Below are 15,893 nucleotides of genomic sequence, written 5' to 3' on the forward strand. Positions count from 1 at the left end.
GAGTTACATTTCTCGTTGCATAATTTGAGCTATGTTGTGAGTTACATTTCTCGTTGCATAATTTGAGCTATATTGTGAGTTACATTTCTCGTTGCATGACAACATCAAAGGCAAAACATTGGGTTGCGACCCAATTAGTGCTCAGGTATGTGAAAGAGACACTTGACTTTGGCATTCTGTACAGCAAAAGCAAAGATCCTAAGTTGGTTGGGTTCATAGATTCAAATCGGGCAAGTTTTGGGTTGCAACAAAATAAGTGCTAAGGTATGTGAGAGAGACACTTGACTTTGGCATTCTGTACAGCAAAAGCAAAGATCCTAAGTTGGTTGGAATCATAGATTCAAATTGGGCAAGTTTTGGGTTGCAACAAAATAAGTGCTAAGGTATGTGAGAGAGACACTTGAGTTTGGCATTTTGTACAGCAAAAGCAAAGATCCTAAGTTGGTTGGGTTCATAGATTCAAATTGGGCAAGTTTTGTAGATGATAGAAAATCCACTTTTGGATTTGTTTTTACTCGAGACAGGTGCAATCACATGGACCAGTAAGAACTATAGATGATAGAAAAACCACTTTTGGATATGTTTTTAGTCTTGACACAGGTGCAATCACGTGGACCAATAAGAAGTAGTAAGAAGCAGTAGGTGGTAGCTCTTTCCTTGACATAAGCAAAGTGTCGAAGAATAGTCAAAGCAACAAGTGAGATAGTATGGCTGTGAAGGAAAATGGCTCAAGCAGGGCCTTCACCCTTTTTTGTGACAAAAAGGGGTGCTAAATCTTGCCAAGAATCCAATCTTCCACAAGTGTACCAAACACATGGAGCTTCATTGTCATTTCATCTTACCAAGGATCAAACTGCAGACATTCTTACCAAATCCCGTAAAATTTCAGCATAAACTTGACATAGTTAGTAGATTGACCATTAAGGAGGGTACTAAAGTAATATTATAATATTTAGTTTAATAATGGTCAATTAAATCTTTAGGAAAGATTTTGGGAATATTCTTTATTCTTTTAGTTGTCATTCTTATCCTTTTGTTTTAATAGTTGTCGATCTTATCCTTTTGTTTTTAATTTTTTTTTAATTCTTATTTAAGGAGACTTTCGCTCCTTGTTTAATATCAAATATCTTGGTAATCATTCTGTATTATATTTTTCATAATAAGTTTGATATCCGATGAGAGAAGAATGTGACACTCATTTTATTCTGTGGAATTTATGCATATTCTATATAAATGTCTTTGTGGTCATATGCTCAAAGGTTGTATAATAAGTACTCATGATGAGTCGTACTGCATTACATAATGTGCAGTTGATGAAGAATAACTAGCATGGGAGAGAGATGTTCTTCCTCTTGCGAGTACTTAATTGTACCACGTGTCAATGCTTCTTTTATCATAAAGTTATACCATAACATGAGAATTCTTTGAAAAAAGTCATTTCCGCACATTATTCTTATGCCATTCAAGACAGCATTTTATTGAAGCTGAAGATTTAGCTATCATCCATGGGTCAGCATCTTCCCACTTCACAATTGAATTGATTTGAACTATATGAGACACATGATATTTCTCTACAGAGTGACCATTTCTTTCAATTATGCCAGCACTTTATGATCATACTGTTAAACAAAGTAAATACAAATCAGCTCTCAAGTATGCTTGTATTGCTTTTTATTGATTGTTTTATCCAGCAAACGGGACTTGAATTTCCTCTACAATTACTGGATTAGCCCTTCATTGTCCTCAGACTGAACGTTCACACCAATCTTTTTATTTCACGGTAGTCATTTACAAGCACCGGCAAAGAATTTTTGCCGAGTACAAAATGCTTAAAAACATAATAGAAATTTCAAATGTTATGAAGGCAAGTCAACTAGAATGTAAACTGCAGAAGCATTTTATTCCAGTGAGAAGATCCGACTAACGCAGAAAAGCTGGAGCTGCTATGACTGGAATTGATAAAAACCTGTGTGCATCAGAAATTTCTCACAAATGATGCAACAAAAGTTTATGATAAAGCAACAGAAATAGAAGTTACAGAAATGCCATACAATACATGCATCTTGCTTTTGGCAAAGAGTGTGCTAAAATGGGGCATTTGATTCTGAAAAAAAGCATATAGCCTCTCTAAATGAGAATGTACCATTAAGGGGATACAGACATAGGGTTAAAATTCGTGTAGATTTCATTTCTACATAGCGATAAGCGATATGATGAATCACCTTCCGATGCAGTAACTGGTATAGTATCCTTTTGAACCATGACTGCAAAGCAGACACTGGGTCAAGAAAGTTGTGCACGCTTCTTTTCAAAATAGATCAAAAGGTTCAATTTGTCGTATCAAGCCAATTTGCTCGTTTAAAATGGTGACTATTTAAAAACATATCATTTTGAACCATAATTATTGTATTGTCTTTCCTAGCTATTTTCTTTACAAAATAAAGAGGAAAAAAGAGAACCGTTCAAGTAGTAAAGGCCTTATAATATAACTGGCAGTAAGCATCAGAAATTGATAATTTGATATAGAATAAGAAAAATAATTTCTCTTATACAGCTCATCAAATTATATCATAAAAGCCTGTCGTCAAGAATAAGAATATGATGAACCAGGTCTGTCCTATAGACAGACCCAAGGAAAAAGTCAGAACCAGCAATCACTTAAGAGTAGGGCAGATGGGCTAAAATATGGCTTAGCATCTAGCTTGCTTTCATTCAAACTGGAGTTTTAGAATGCTATTTTTGAAATAATGTTAATTCCCTCGGTTCCCCCTTTCCAGCAAAGAGAAGATTCTTTTTGAAGGTATTGTATAAGACATGATTTGAAGGATTCAGGATTCTGGTTGATCCTCACAACGACTTTGATCCAGAAATGTGGTTATAAACAAGAAATATCAGCCCGCTTCACTGAAAATTAAAATATGGTTAAAGCTGATAATAATTTATAAATTTAAAGCATTCTTTCTTGAGCTTGAACCTAGGTGGTTTATTGTGTCTGGCCAAATAGTGAAATTATTTTAATTATCATGTTATATACAGCCATTTTAAATCCAAATTCAGTATTTCTATAAAGTTAATCCCCAAGCTGTCAATTATAGATGACAAGTTCCAGTCCATGATGCAAATTCAAAAACCTTGCACCTTATCAGGCACTTCAATAAATGTTGGTTAAAGGACGTCCGAGGAAGCACAGATAACTAGAATTAGCCTCTCAAATGGCTTGTGCATAGAGCACGGCAAACACAAGGATATAAAGAATATTTTCTAGGATAGTAAATTTGCTAGGCAATTTTGTCTGAATATTGGTCTATGGTTCCATCATATGTTTTGTAGGCATGTCAACTGGAGGCCAGGTTTCTTCAGAAACCTCTGGTTTTATAGGAAATTTGCTCGGTATGTTATTTGGTTGCTTCATTCTTCATCCAGTAAGAGAGAGATGATGTGATGACGAAAACTCAGGAAAGAATATTGTAAATTAGAGTTCTAGATTTCTGGATGGCATAGCCAATCAAGCTCATACTAAGCTAAACACTCGCAAAGCATATAAAAGATTCTGATAGTGTAAACATCTTCCTTTCTTGATTAGGGTGGAAGAGAAAAAGACTGTGATGTAATGCTCTTCTTGATGTACAATTTATTTATTCATGTAATATAGAACTCAATTTTCATGTAAATATTGAAAAAATGATTAACAAAAACCCACACCTATAACTAGAAGGATGCTTGAAATTAAAAAGAAACAAACCTTGCTACCATGGTCCCCATGCCATCTCTTTTGAACAGTTCTAGTAATACGGCTCCACCAACTGTACCATCCAAGAGATGGACCCTTTGCACACCACCCTGCATTCCACAGCTATTTATAAGTATATATAGAGGAAGAAAGATAACTGCAAGCTTCTAACTACGCAAAATTAAAAATTGTTACGCACAATCCTCTTGTCTAGATTTACGTATTAGGAATAGCCCCAGAATGTGTGATAATCCTTCTCATAAGTCTAATTAAATTTCCCAACTGAAAAAAAAAACATTTATGAAAATATCTATGGCATGGCCAGCTCAATTGAAATTAAGCTCAACAATCAATAGAACTAGATCCCCCCAGTACTTATTTGAAGCAATATACTGTATTGGAGAAAATATCACAAACTAAACACAATACAAAGAGCAGTCCAAACAGAAAAATCATTGCAGACAGCGTGGAAGAGAAATATGGTTGTCAATAGTTCACTTTATCTTGCCTACACCAATGAACAGATTTCTGCTTAAGCAATTTATGGTCACAAGGAAAAATCTTACCCTGCACACAAAAACTGCAGCTGCTAATTCTGAAAGGTACCCATTTAATCTGCTCACCCTCTCTTCTCCACCAATTGCAAATCCCAGCCCTACCCCAAGCCCATTTCCATTACCAAAGCCAACACCATTCTTAAAAGTTGCAATAAGCCCTTTTTGAAATGAACCGTTGTTTCCATTCAGACCAGAGTATGCAAGATCATTACTATCAGAATCAGCAACGGCCTGAACATAGTTTGCAGCAACTTCACTCTGGGCAGCTCGCCTCCGTATTAGTTGGTCTGCCTCACCAAGGGACATGTAACGAATTAGCCTACCATTTTCATCTAAAATAGGACCATCAACAAGACATATGAGTTTGTCTGCTCGAAGAGCCAAAGCACAGGCTGTCGCCACCTCATATGTGCTGCATCCACCAAAAGCATACCATTCAATCAATCTCACTAACATGAACAACCAGATTGAAAGCTAGGCGAAGACCTTTCATTCAAGAATCTGCAGAAAAAAATAAAATTTATAAAACTTGAAACACGAAACAAATTACAAACAACAAATTGTATATACTGTTATGCAACAAACCATATTTACAAATGCAAAACAAACAGTTTTTAACTTTCAAAAGCAAAGAAATATAAAGTTGAATATATAACCCTGGCAAATACAAAAACAAACTTATGTTGGCATTAATGTTTTTCTTTTAATGTAACCTAATTAAAGTAAATATCATTCTTACATTTAATAAGATGCATCATCAATCCAATTCATACAAAGAAAATCTGAAGTACAATCCAAGCAACTCTAGAATACTTCAAGGGCGCATGTCACCATCAAATTTTGTTATTATTGAGTGTGGTAAATGAGAAGTATTTCAGAATGCTTGTTCAGGCCAAAACCATTGGATATAGTCACATTTCATTTTCCCTGATCAAATTTATCCAACTTAAAATATAGATACAACTTTGTGGGATATAGTTGGTAGCACTTAGTTGCATGCATTGAAAGCAAAGGACATTATTACATTTACCTGGGTATTAGTTGCACGTAGCATGTTTATAGCCACCATTGAATTTGTGTTACTATCAATTGATAAATTTAATCCATAACCAAAACTCAACCTAATTGCAAATCTATTGTCTTCTAGAAGCATTAAACATTCATAAAATGTGTGTGAGATTTATGATAACCAAAAAATCCACATGTTTTGTAATACAGCATTAATTACTGTTCAATGAGATGAGATCAAGGGGTAAAATATTGGGGCTTCTCTTATGGAGATCCAAGTTAATCATCAGAAGAAATGACGAAGTGTTGAAATTGGGAAAGATACCACATCCAACTCTCTGGGTATGGCATACCTCAACAGACTTGGCCTATTGCAAGTCCCAAGTGAATTCAATGGAAGAAAGACCTCTCAGTCATGGTATTTAAGCTCACCATGAAAGAGAAGCTTACCTATCAAAAAATTAATTTTACTTGAGTAGATTGGTAAATATGGATTTGCACAGATCATAAGGAAAGAAGCATCATATATGATCTTCATCACACGTTGCAGTAAAGTGCAAGACATATTTACATAAGGGCCAAAACCCAAGAGATTTTATAGCCATAAAAACATGGCCCTCTCGCAATGTTTATGCCAGGAGGCAAAGTCATTTTGCTATGGGTGCACAAATGAGATGGAATCATTAGCGAATAAAAAACTTAGTCATCACTTACAAACTAGAATCTTTGACAAATGAATGAACATAAGCCCTTTAGGTTCCTCCATGAACTGAAAATAGAAACTTGGAAACAGGAGGAAACACGTTTACCAAAAGTAGATACAACCAAGGTCCTAAATCAGTTGGGAATTAAGTCATAGAATTATAGGATGTGACAGGAGATAGGCTAGGAAAGTGAGAACAAGATAGGAATTGCAATTAAGAGGAAAACCACATGACAATATCTTAAGCTTTTCTGAGATGATCAGCAATGCCAATGGTTTCTTCACATGGAATGCCCAGTTTCAATTGGGCACATCCTGGGCAGGGCTTTTTCATTGTTGTGGAGTTTCTGAGACTGGAAACCTGTCTGAGAACCATATTCCACTACTGACAAGCCCTTCAGATATAGCATCAAATCCTAGCAAAATTAAGAAAAAATATCTTTTCCGATTAATCAATACCAACAAATCCAGTCTCAAGCTGAACATTGAATTCTGTTACTTCAGCAGAAGGTTGCCTTTTTACAGATGATGAAGAATTTTTGGAAGTAGCTCATAATCCCTGTAACATATTATTTTTAGCTAAAGGTACATTTATGACATTCCATCAGTAAAACAAACAAGTGCAAGTAGCTAAAGGAGAATATTATTGACATACTTGCAGTTCAATACTTCCCCAGAACTGGAGTAACCCAGGTTGCTAACTATAACAATACAGTTAGCTGAAAGCCTCTCCCTTATCCGAGAAACATCAATTCTCTTCACCTCTCCAGTTGCACCAAAGTCAATTCCATTAACGACACCTCTTCGCTGTCCAAAGAGAATACAAAAAGTACATTGGCTAATGTTAAAAGGCAAGGAAGTACTACACTCTCAAACTATAGATTACATCCATCAGATTCATTAAAGAATTCTAATGAGTAATAGCACAGACCTAATTAAAGCAAACTAAACAAAAACAAGTGCTTAGATGCAGACCTTCATGTTCAACATACAACCATAATATTCTGCCTGTTTTGTAATCAATGCATCCATAATGAGTAACTCAAACCTCATACATTCTTGTCAACTAACCTTGGCTGCCAAAAAGTTACCACTGGCAACACTAACTCCAACATCATGCCAACGCTCATTGTCACCATGACGACGAAGACTTGGTATTGGTGGTCCAGGAGAGAGTTTGGCCTCTATGGCAAAACGGATTGTCCCAGCTGCCTCCATAGCTGCTTCTAATGATTCATTGTCTGTAATCCGATATTGCCCAACATATTTGGCCTTGTTTCCTGCAAAATTAAATATTTATGTTAACCTAAATGTTCCAAGACTTTGTTTGTGGGCAATTTCCACAGCGCTAACTTTAGTTGGTTAGAAATATGGTTAAAATCAGAAAGATGAATCACTGCTGTCGTCATCTTATATTACCCTATAGAGCACTGACAATTAAATGACAGCCATGGCAACATATATGCAAGAATCTAATTCCAATAAATAAATATTTGCCATTAGGTTTATAAGAGTAACCTCATAGAATTCATTATCACTTAGCAATATATCAGGCCATTAGGTTTATAAGAGATATCTTTAAGATAAATGACAATTGGGATCAAACAGCTAAAAATATATATAATGATACTGAACACTTTTGACACGAGGAGAGCAAAAATCTATCATCACAGATGCGGAAAAATGGATATGAACAACTTCCCATCTACAATACCAGACCTTTTTCTATGGAATGTAATTACCAAACCATTCTTCAAATAATGGATATAGATTTCATATTCACATAAATCCCAGATCAGATCTCAAAAGCCCCTACAATTAAAAAATACTCTGCGATATGCTTTGAAGTACTCAAAAGGCAATATATATCAAAATGCCTAAATGCACACAAAACAAGTGATTGGACATTGGATAAATAACTGGAAAATGGAAAATGCCAGCTAAAGTATGCAGAAATACCTAGTTCACTTCCAAAATTATACATCGTATAAATAGATGTTCCTAGTTCCCTGGCAGTGTAAAAACACATATGCATAATTATGTTACACACTAGCCTTACCTCTCTCCAACAGAAGTTTATCGATCTGAACATGAGTTCCAGGAACAATCACGAACTTGATTCCTAAACCATGAAGAAGAGATATATCCTGCAATTAAAAGATGTTCAGTTTTTCATTGAAAAGATTGTGTCAAAGTTGCTAAAGAAAGGCACACTAGGCATTAGTTAAATGTAAAACACTGTTGTTAATGAACTGTTCTGCACAACAACGTATCTACTATCTTTGCACTTAATAAATTGTATCCTGCAAAAACTTTGGATAAAAGGAAATACGGATCAGATTCTAATGAGAAGACTGTATTTATCTATTCTAATAATCAATTTATTAGATTAAAAAATCATTTCAAATCAACTGAGACAACAGTATTTTCCCAGTAGCAAAATGACATCTAAGAATGCTGGAGTCAGCTCCTGACGTCACCTAGTTCCTGAAGTATCAAAAAAGTTCCATGATTTGCTTCCTAAAACAAGAGGTTATAAGTCTAATGGCATCTCCCTTGACTACAAGAAGTAACCTATTCATGCAATTATATTTTTTTATTTGCTTAAAACTAAAGATTGGCATATGAGATCCAAAGTGGGATAGCACATTATCCATTTGTTATCCATAAGAACAAATGGTTGTATACAAAAAAAAATATGCAGAAGAAGAAAATACTCCTAAAAAAGAAGGATTTGGAACCCTAAAAACTCAACTTCAATTTTAATATGTTCAAAACTAACCTATGTGAACAAACCTCAGAAGCAACCTAATCTAATCTGAATTCATCACAATGTGATAATACAAAACAAAACAGTCTTCAAATGTAATGTGTTGAATTTCTTGTAGCAGTGGGAGGATGTTCCTATATGGATAGGAAAGTCATTACATTTCCTATATCAGTGAATGGATGATCCTATATGGATATATAAGTCACTTCAATGCTTTGAAAAAACTAAGACGAATCAAACACAAGCAGCAAGCCTTACAATGAAGAATCCGCATATAGATAACAAATTGATCTTAAATGGCATTGAAACAGACATAATGCAATTCTTTGTCAAAATAAAGATCTCCTTATCAAATTAATGAAATTCTTCACAAGAATGCCCATAAAACTGCAAGACAAGCCCAGCACCCATGGTCTAGTAGCAAGGTGATAAGGATGATCAAGGACATGCTCCCTGTGTTAAGAGAAGACCTATCAAAGTGGGTGTTAATCTGGGTACGAATTCCATGTCAGTTTGAAATTCCATCACAATTGTGGAAGAATAGCAATTCCTTCGACATGGTTTCTATATATATAAACATTTGCCCACCTCACAGAGTATAGAGAGATTAGCAACGCCCAATTTACTTTCGAGATTTGTCATCAAGCCAACACCCAAGAGGTTAAACTTTAACACAATCTATATAAGAAAAATTGTCAAGAGCCCCCAGCCCCATGAAGTTAACAACCAGGGAGGTTTAAATTTAAAAATACAAAATGCATATTTATAAAACAACATATGAGAAAACTGAAAAAGCCCCAATCCCACAAAGAGGAAGCATATGATGTCACGTTTACCTTTTTAACATATTACAAACTCTCTATCTTGGAAATGCGCAGATTCCTCCTGAGCTTGGTCATGAGGTTCAAACCTTAGGTTCAAATTTCATACAAAATATACAAGACAAACACCAAAAAGTTCTTTGTTCCAAAAACAAGAGTCTTGTACACATTTTGTTCTGGTTTTGGCTAGGAGGTATTATTTATGGATTGTGTTTTGCCAATTGACAAATTTCTAACAAAATTTTCAGTAATCAGATCCATCAATGAACAATTTTACGATAATAAACATTTACCAGTTTTGCATATGAATATATATAAACCTTTTAAACCAAAAGAAAATTAGCCAATTTTCCATACAATTGACAAAAACACATATCCTCAAAAGTAGTCTACACTCCATGGTACTCTAGGTGTAAGCAGATTGGCAAGTTAGAGGTCAATAAGGTCTTTTTCATAGTATGTCAGATTATGTGATGTTTTATTAGAATTCAACCTTGTCCTTTTTGAGTCTAGCTTAGTGACACATATTTCATTAGTAGTGATTCCGACGAACCCATCTCTCATAAGCATGAATGGTCCATTTAGCACTCAAAGGATCTAGGTGATGCATATACAATGCTCACTGGGGTCAATCATCAGGAACGTTCATGCTCACGAGAGATGGGTTCTTGTGAATCACTACTCATAAAAATATAAGACAATGAGTTTGACTCAAAACCTACACAATTGAATCCTATTAAACGTCACATAATTCTGAAATTAGTTGTGAGATGAAACCCTCAAATAGCGAAATTTGAACAATATGCAAGATAAATAGAAAACAAACCCCTTGTAGGCTTCCGCAAGGAGTCCTCATATAGTAAATTGGTATCTCACATGACAGTGCCCTAAAACTCTGCTTTTATGATTTATCTTATAATCCTTGCTTCAAGATTCTAGACTTGCAGAGAAACTTACGTGGCTGGGACTTTCAAATAATCACTTCTAACCGTTGCATTCAAATGACAAAAGCAATAACGAAGAGATAAAGCATAGACAAAATATTTTAGTAACTTCACAAAATCAAAATAGTCTATGGCACGGTGGCACTACAAGAATACAAAGCAGCAAAGAAGAAGTGAGATTGCTCCAATAGGAAACATGGGAGGTCCACGTTTGAAAGCTAGTTACAGACTAGTAACCTACCTGAAGAATGCAATTGAAGTGCGGACTAGACACAATCTCGCCTGAGATAACAACAACAAACGTGCACCCACGGTGGCCATGTATATAAGGCCATGCCTGCCTAAACCATCCAACAAACTGCTGTTCCTCCTCCTCCTCTCGGACACCATTGATATTTCCATCTAACCTATGATCCACCAGGCACTGGCACACACCAGAAAGTTTTTTCTGTACCGGCAACGTAACATTTCTCCAGCCAAGTCGTAGCGCTGAAACATTTCGTCCTCCAAAGCCCTTGCAAGATAAATATGGCACGATCAACTTGGGAAAACACAAAATTTTGTGGCACTGAGGGTAAAAAGACAGCAAATGAAAGATAGGTAATGAAATTCACTTGATATTAACATGCAGATATATTATACTGTTAACATTATTGGCACCGTCAGAAACAAGAAATTGTGTTGCCCTTGACAAAAGAATACTACTCATCAAAGATAGGTCATAAAGATTGACTTGATATTAAAACACAACTGATTTAATTGACACTCAAACACGCAGAATTTTGTTGCCCTTGACGAAAAAAACACTGCCCATGAAATAAGGATCATAAAGATTGATTTGATATTAGCAAGTAGCTAACGTCAGCAAATAATATTATAAAAGGAAATAAATTGCATTAGCACCATCCATTGACAGGAACACAGAACTTTGTTTCATTTGACAGAAAATACTGCTCATTAAAGATGTCTATTGAAGACTAACCCATAATAACACAGCTTTTTACCGAAAAATGGTGTTAAATAAAGGGAAAAAGCTTATTTGGCACTGTCAACTAATAGAAACACGAAATATCAGTAAACTCGAGAGAAAAAAAAAACTGCATATGAAAGAGAGCTTGTGACTATATTAAGATTGACTCGATATCAGCACATAGCTTGTAAGCAATACATAATATCATATAAAGAAAAAAGGCATAATTGGCACCATTAACTGACAGGATCGTGAAATTTTCTGCCCTTCACAAGAAAATAAAATACATGTGAAAAATAGGTCCAAAATATTGATTCAAAATTAAAACGGCTAATTTCTGAAAAAAAAAATTACAGAGACAAAAAACATAATTGCCAGGGACACTGTAAATACACAGAAACAAAAATTGTGTCCCTCGACAAAAACCATTGCTTATAAAAGATGGATCATAAAGGTGAACTTGATATTATCACAAACTGATTTGCAGAAATTGGGACTGTCAACCAACAGAAACACAAAATTTTGGTGCCGTTGCACTGCTCATAGATGATGTCATAAAGATTGACCATTTCCGGTCCTAATGATGAATCACGGAATGTGATCCAAAACCTGGATGCAAAAATAAACACACCGTTATATCCAGAAGTAGTTTATATAATTCCTAAACTAAGCACAGTTATTTTCAGAAGGCCTTTACATAATTCCATATCAGCAAGCAGCTTATTCCCAAAAACGTCACGTTACATAAAGAAGAAAAAACATTAATTCGCTATAAAATTCTGTTGCCCTAGGATGCATAACTGATACGACTGGTACACATAATACGTCATAAAAACACGTCCATGAAAGATAGCCCATGAAGATTAACTTGATTGTAACAAGCAAATAATTTTCAAAAAAATGATACTAGCTTTAAAAAAGAAACAACAACGTAACAAAACCACCGAATTCCGTTGCCCTCGACCTAAAAAAGAAAACTATAAAAATTGGCTAAATACTAACACGCAGCTGATTCCCGAAACAAAATATCATAGAAGGAATTAAATATTCACCAGAGTGCGAGTGAATGAACTCCGCTTGAAACCCGCCGCCGGTAAAGACTTCTCGGCGCAAGCTACTAAGCCGCCAAAACCCATTTTTGCGTCAAAATAAAACTAATCTCTCAAGCTTTCTTTTCAATCACTAGAGTTTAACCGAAAAAAGAAAACGACACGGTGATTCAAGAAAACTGAAACGAAGAACTAAATGCAAGACTAAGATCTTTGAAAGAGAACGCTACTATAAATACAGAAGTAGTAAAATAAATTGCAGCTTTTTATGCTTCTGCTGGGCAAGTGTCAGCATTGCATCCGTCAAAAAAATGGCCGAAGCGTGGCTTATTTTTTAGATGCAACATAATCAATGTTTACAACAGCAGTATAAAGCATAGCAGTCTTTCTGGCCGACACGCTGTGAAAACTCGGGTAGCGAAATGTTGGAATTTATAGGGGGATGCCTGTGGAACAGAGTTAAAGCTCGTGCGACTTGCGAGCATAATTGAGAGAATGTAAAGGTTTATGCTCCGGTTTTTTTATTGGTATTTTTTGTTTTGATGTTGATGTTGATGAAAAAGGCGTATGCCACGAAGATTAAGCAAACATGTCTAAGTTTAAAGCAATGGAGACAGCGGCTGTTTTGTTTGTTGTAGCAATCGGGAGATAAAAACGAAATGCCACATAAAGGATCTAAGAATAAATTATAGTTGGATTCAGTCCTGCATTATTTTAATGAAAAGTAGTCGAGAAAGACTTTTTAGGTATTGAAGAATAATAAGAACAATGATTTTTAAAATGTATATATATTTTTAAGTTATTTGATGAACTATTATGGGTGGAGATACTTAGAAAGAATTCAAAAGTACTTGATAACAAGCAATCTCAAAGTTAAAACTTCAGTGTCTTATGATATCCTTTTAGCAAAAGCAGGTATTTTTCCATTGGAGGCATCAGTTATAATTTGGTTAATAAGTTATATAAAGAAGGTTGAAAACGTGAGTAACCAAAGGTGGCCCAAGATTGTGATGGAAGAAGGTCTTAATCGTAGGAAGAAAACTTGGACGAAACAAAACAAAAAGTAGTTGAACAAATGGAACATCCAACTGCACGAATGTCCTAATACTAATGGGGAAATAAAAAAGTTCGTCATTGAAAAGTTTCAAACTACCATGTGGACTAATCACGTTGGTCGTAAAAAGGAGTATTACATCAAAGAGTTTAACCCAATCAGAGAACATGATAAGAAAGCATACTTAGGGACAGCTATTAAAGGGAAGGCAAAGTTGTTACTTGCTCAACTAAGGACTAGTTCACATCATCTCATATGTGAAACGGTTAGGTGGCAAAGACCCAAAGAGGTCTGGGAGGAGAGAACTTGCTTGCTTTGCAAGGCGGGTACTATAGAGGCTGAACACCACTTTCTCATTGAGTGCACTGCTTACGATGATATAAGTGCTCAATATGAGTTTATCTTGAAAGCCGACAACATGTATCACTTATTTGATGAGGACAATATCAACCAAACTGCTAGCTATCTGGTCAAGATTCATAGCAGGAGATCTAACATGGAAAGGAATTCAAAGGGTCTAGTGCTATGATTTTATTGGTCCCATAGATTGATCAGTCTCGTGGACGTCATTAAAATCATTCATTCATTCATTCATGTGAGCATTATATTAACTAGTATACCTATCTTTAGAGAAATATAGGTAAAGTATGGGAAAGATATCATATTTGTTCATTAATTAATTAAAAAAATAATTATATTATTATATTATATTATGATATTATAATCAATATTATATTATTATTAAGATATTACTATTTTTTTCTATTAAACTCTTCACCAAAGCAAAGAAATCTAATCTCTATATTATTATTATAATATTAGATCAACATAATTACGAAGTTAATTATTAGTATGATGGAGATAGACGGAATTGATTAATAGTTAAACTTAAAGTTAATAGTAGTTGAGAGGAGAAATAAAATAAAATATTTTTTTACGTTTCATTCATTAAGTGTCACAAACATGTCAAATTAATGCTTCTAGTTTTTATTTACACATACTTGTGCATCCATTATGTGATGGAGATAGACAAAATTGATTAATAGTTAAACTCAGAGTGAGTGGTAGTTGAGAGGAGAAAAGAAATAAAAACATAAAAAATTACTTTTCATGCATTTTTAGTGTCACAAACACATCAAAATTAATGCTTCTAGTTTGTATTAACACATATCTATGCATCCATTATGTGAGTGTAATGCGCACATAATTAGAAAATATAATATGTAAATAATGTTGGTTTAGACAATTCAATTTGAAGGTGAGTTGTTTAAATCAACTTTTCGAGGAAGGAGGGCTTCACAATACAGTTGGTTTATTGATAAAGAATTATAATTATAGAGTTGACAATAAGAAGAACTTGAAGATGGCTTAGGATGTGATTCTTGGTCCCTTCTTCTAGTCTCATGGACGTCATTAAAATTCCTTCAATTAAATTCAATTTAAATCTTAAAAATAGGGTGTAACAATCAAACTATTAAAAGTTCAGCATGTGAAAGGGATGATGTGTTAATTAAACTAGAGGATTAGATCATAAGTGTGGTTTTGACTAAAGAAATGTAGTGATTTTATTCTTTTGATTTTCGACCGAGTAGATTTTGGCAATGCAAAAATCTACACAGCCGAATCCAGAAGAATAAAATCAAATCATTATGGACTATGGAAGCTTCATGGATTCAATAATATAGGTAGTCTGATGCAAGGAGGCAACAACCATGAGAAATGAACTAGTCTTGTTATGAAGTGATGGATTAGGATTAGGGTCAACTAATGTGCCAAAAGAGATAAATTTAGTGCTAATACCATGCGTTGATGACATCCACATAAAGTATCATAGAATGAAGTTGTAAGAGTGTGGTGTTCTTGTTATTGCTTTTGTATTATAATGTGTTTGTTTATTTGCATCAACGTTTTGGATCACACTTTGTGATCCATCATCAAAATGATAGAAAGGCTCGTGTAGGAGAAAGAATAAGATAGTTGCACATATGTGAGGTTTAGAGAAAGAGAGAACAAAATGATTAAAAAAATAAAAGCTACCTATAAATTAATAATAAATAAAGATATTGACAAAAAGTAAATAACAAAAGCTTGATAATTAAAAGGAAAAAGATAAAGGAGAAAGAAAATGGAAAAAATGCAAAAACTAAAGCTAACAAAAAAAACCTAAAGAAAATAAAGGGATAACTAAAGCTAACAATTAAGAATAAAATGCTAACAAGAAAATAAGAAAAAAGATAAGAAAATGACAACAACAAAAAAAAATCAAAAGAAGCTAACACAAGAAAAA

The 15,893-nt window shown here is 34.5% G+C and overlaps 1 protein-coding gene across 2 annotated transcripts in view; it reads right to left on the reverse strand.

The window, feature by feature from the left end:
- Window positions 1-13,079, reverse strand: part of LOC131066246 (probable amino-acid acetyltransferase NAGS1, chloroplastic) — a 183,626-nt gene extending 170,547 nt beyond the window's left edge. Inside the window, exons 1-7 of one of the 2 annotated variants that reach the window (XM_058000959.2) lie at window positions 12,556-13,076; window positions 10,775-11,047; window positions 8,058-8,145; window positions 7,070-7,278; window positions 6,654-6,805; window positions 4,297-4,699; window positions 3,743-3,840 (exon numbers count right to left, since the gene is read on the reverse strand). In XM_058000959.2, coding sequence (XP_057856942.2) covers window positions 3,743-3,840; window positions 4,297-4,699; window positions 6,654-6,805; window positions 7,070-7,278; window positions 8,058-8,145; window positions 10,775-11,047; window positions 12,556-12,639 — 1,307 coding nt within the window. In that variant the 5' untranslated portion in view covers window positions 12,640-13,076. Of the gene's footprint in view, window positions 1-3,742; window positions 3,841-4,296; window positions 4,700-6,653; window positions 6,806-7,069; window positions 7,279-8,057; window positions 8,146-10,774; window positions 11,048-12,555 lie in introns of both variants that reach the window. The other variant, XM_058000960.2, reaches the window with a different exon arrangement.
- Window positions 13,080-15,893: the final 2,814 nt, after the last annotated feature.

This window comes from Cryptomeria japonica, chromosome 5, assembly GCF_030272615.1.
Source record: "Cryptomeria japonica chromosome 5, Sugi_1.0, whole genome shotgun sequence".
Taxonomy (NCBI): Eukaryota; Viridiplantae; Streptophyta; class Pinopsida; order Cupressales; family Cupressaceae; genus Cryptomeria; species Cryptomeria japonica.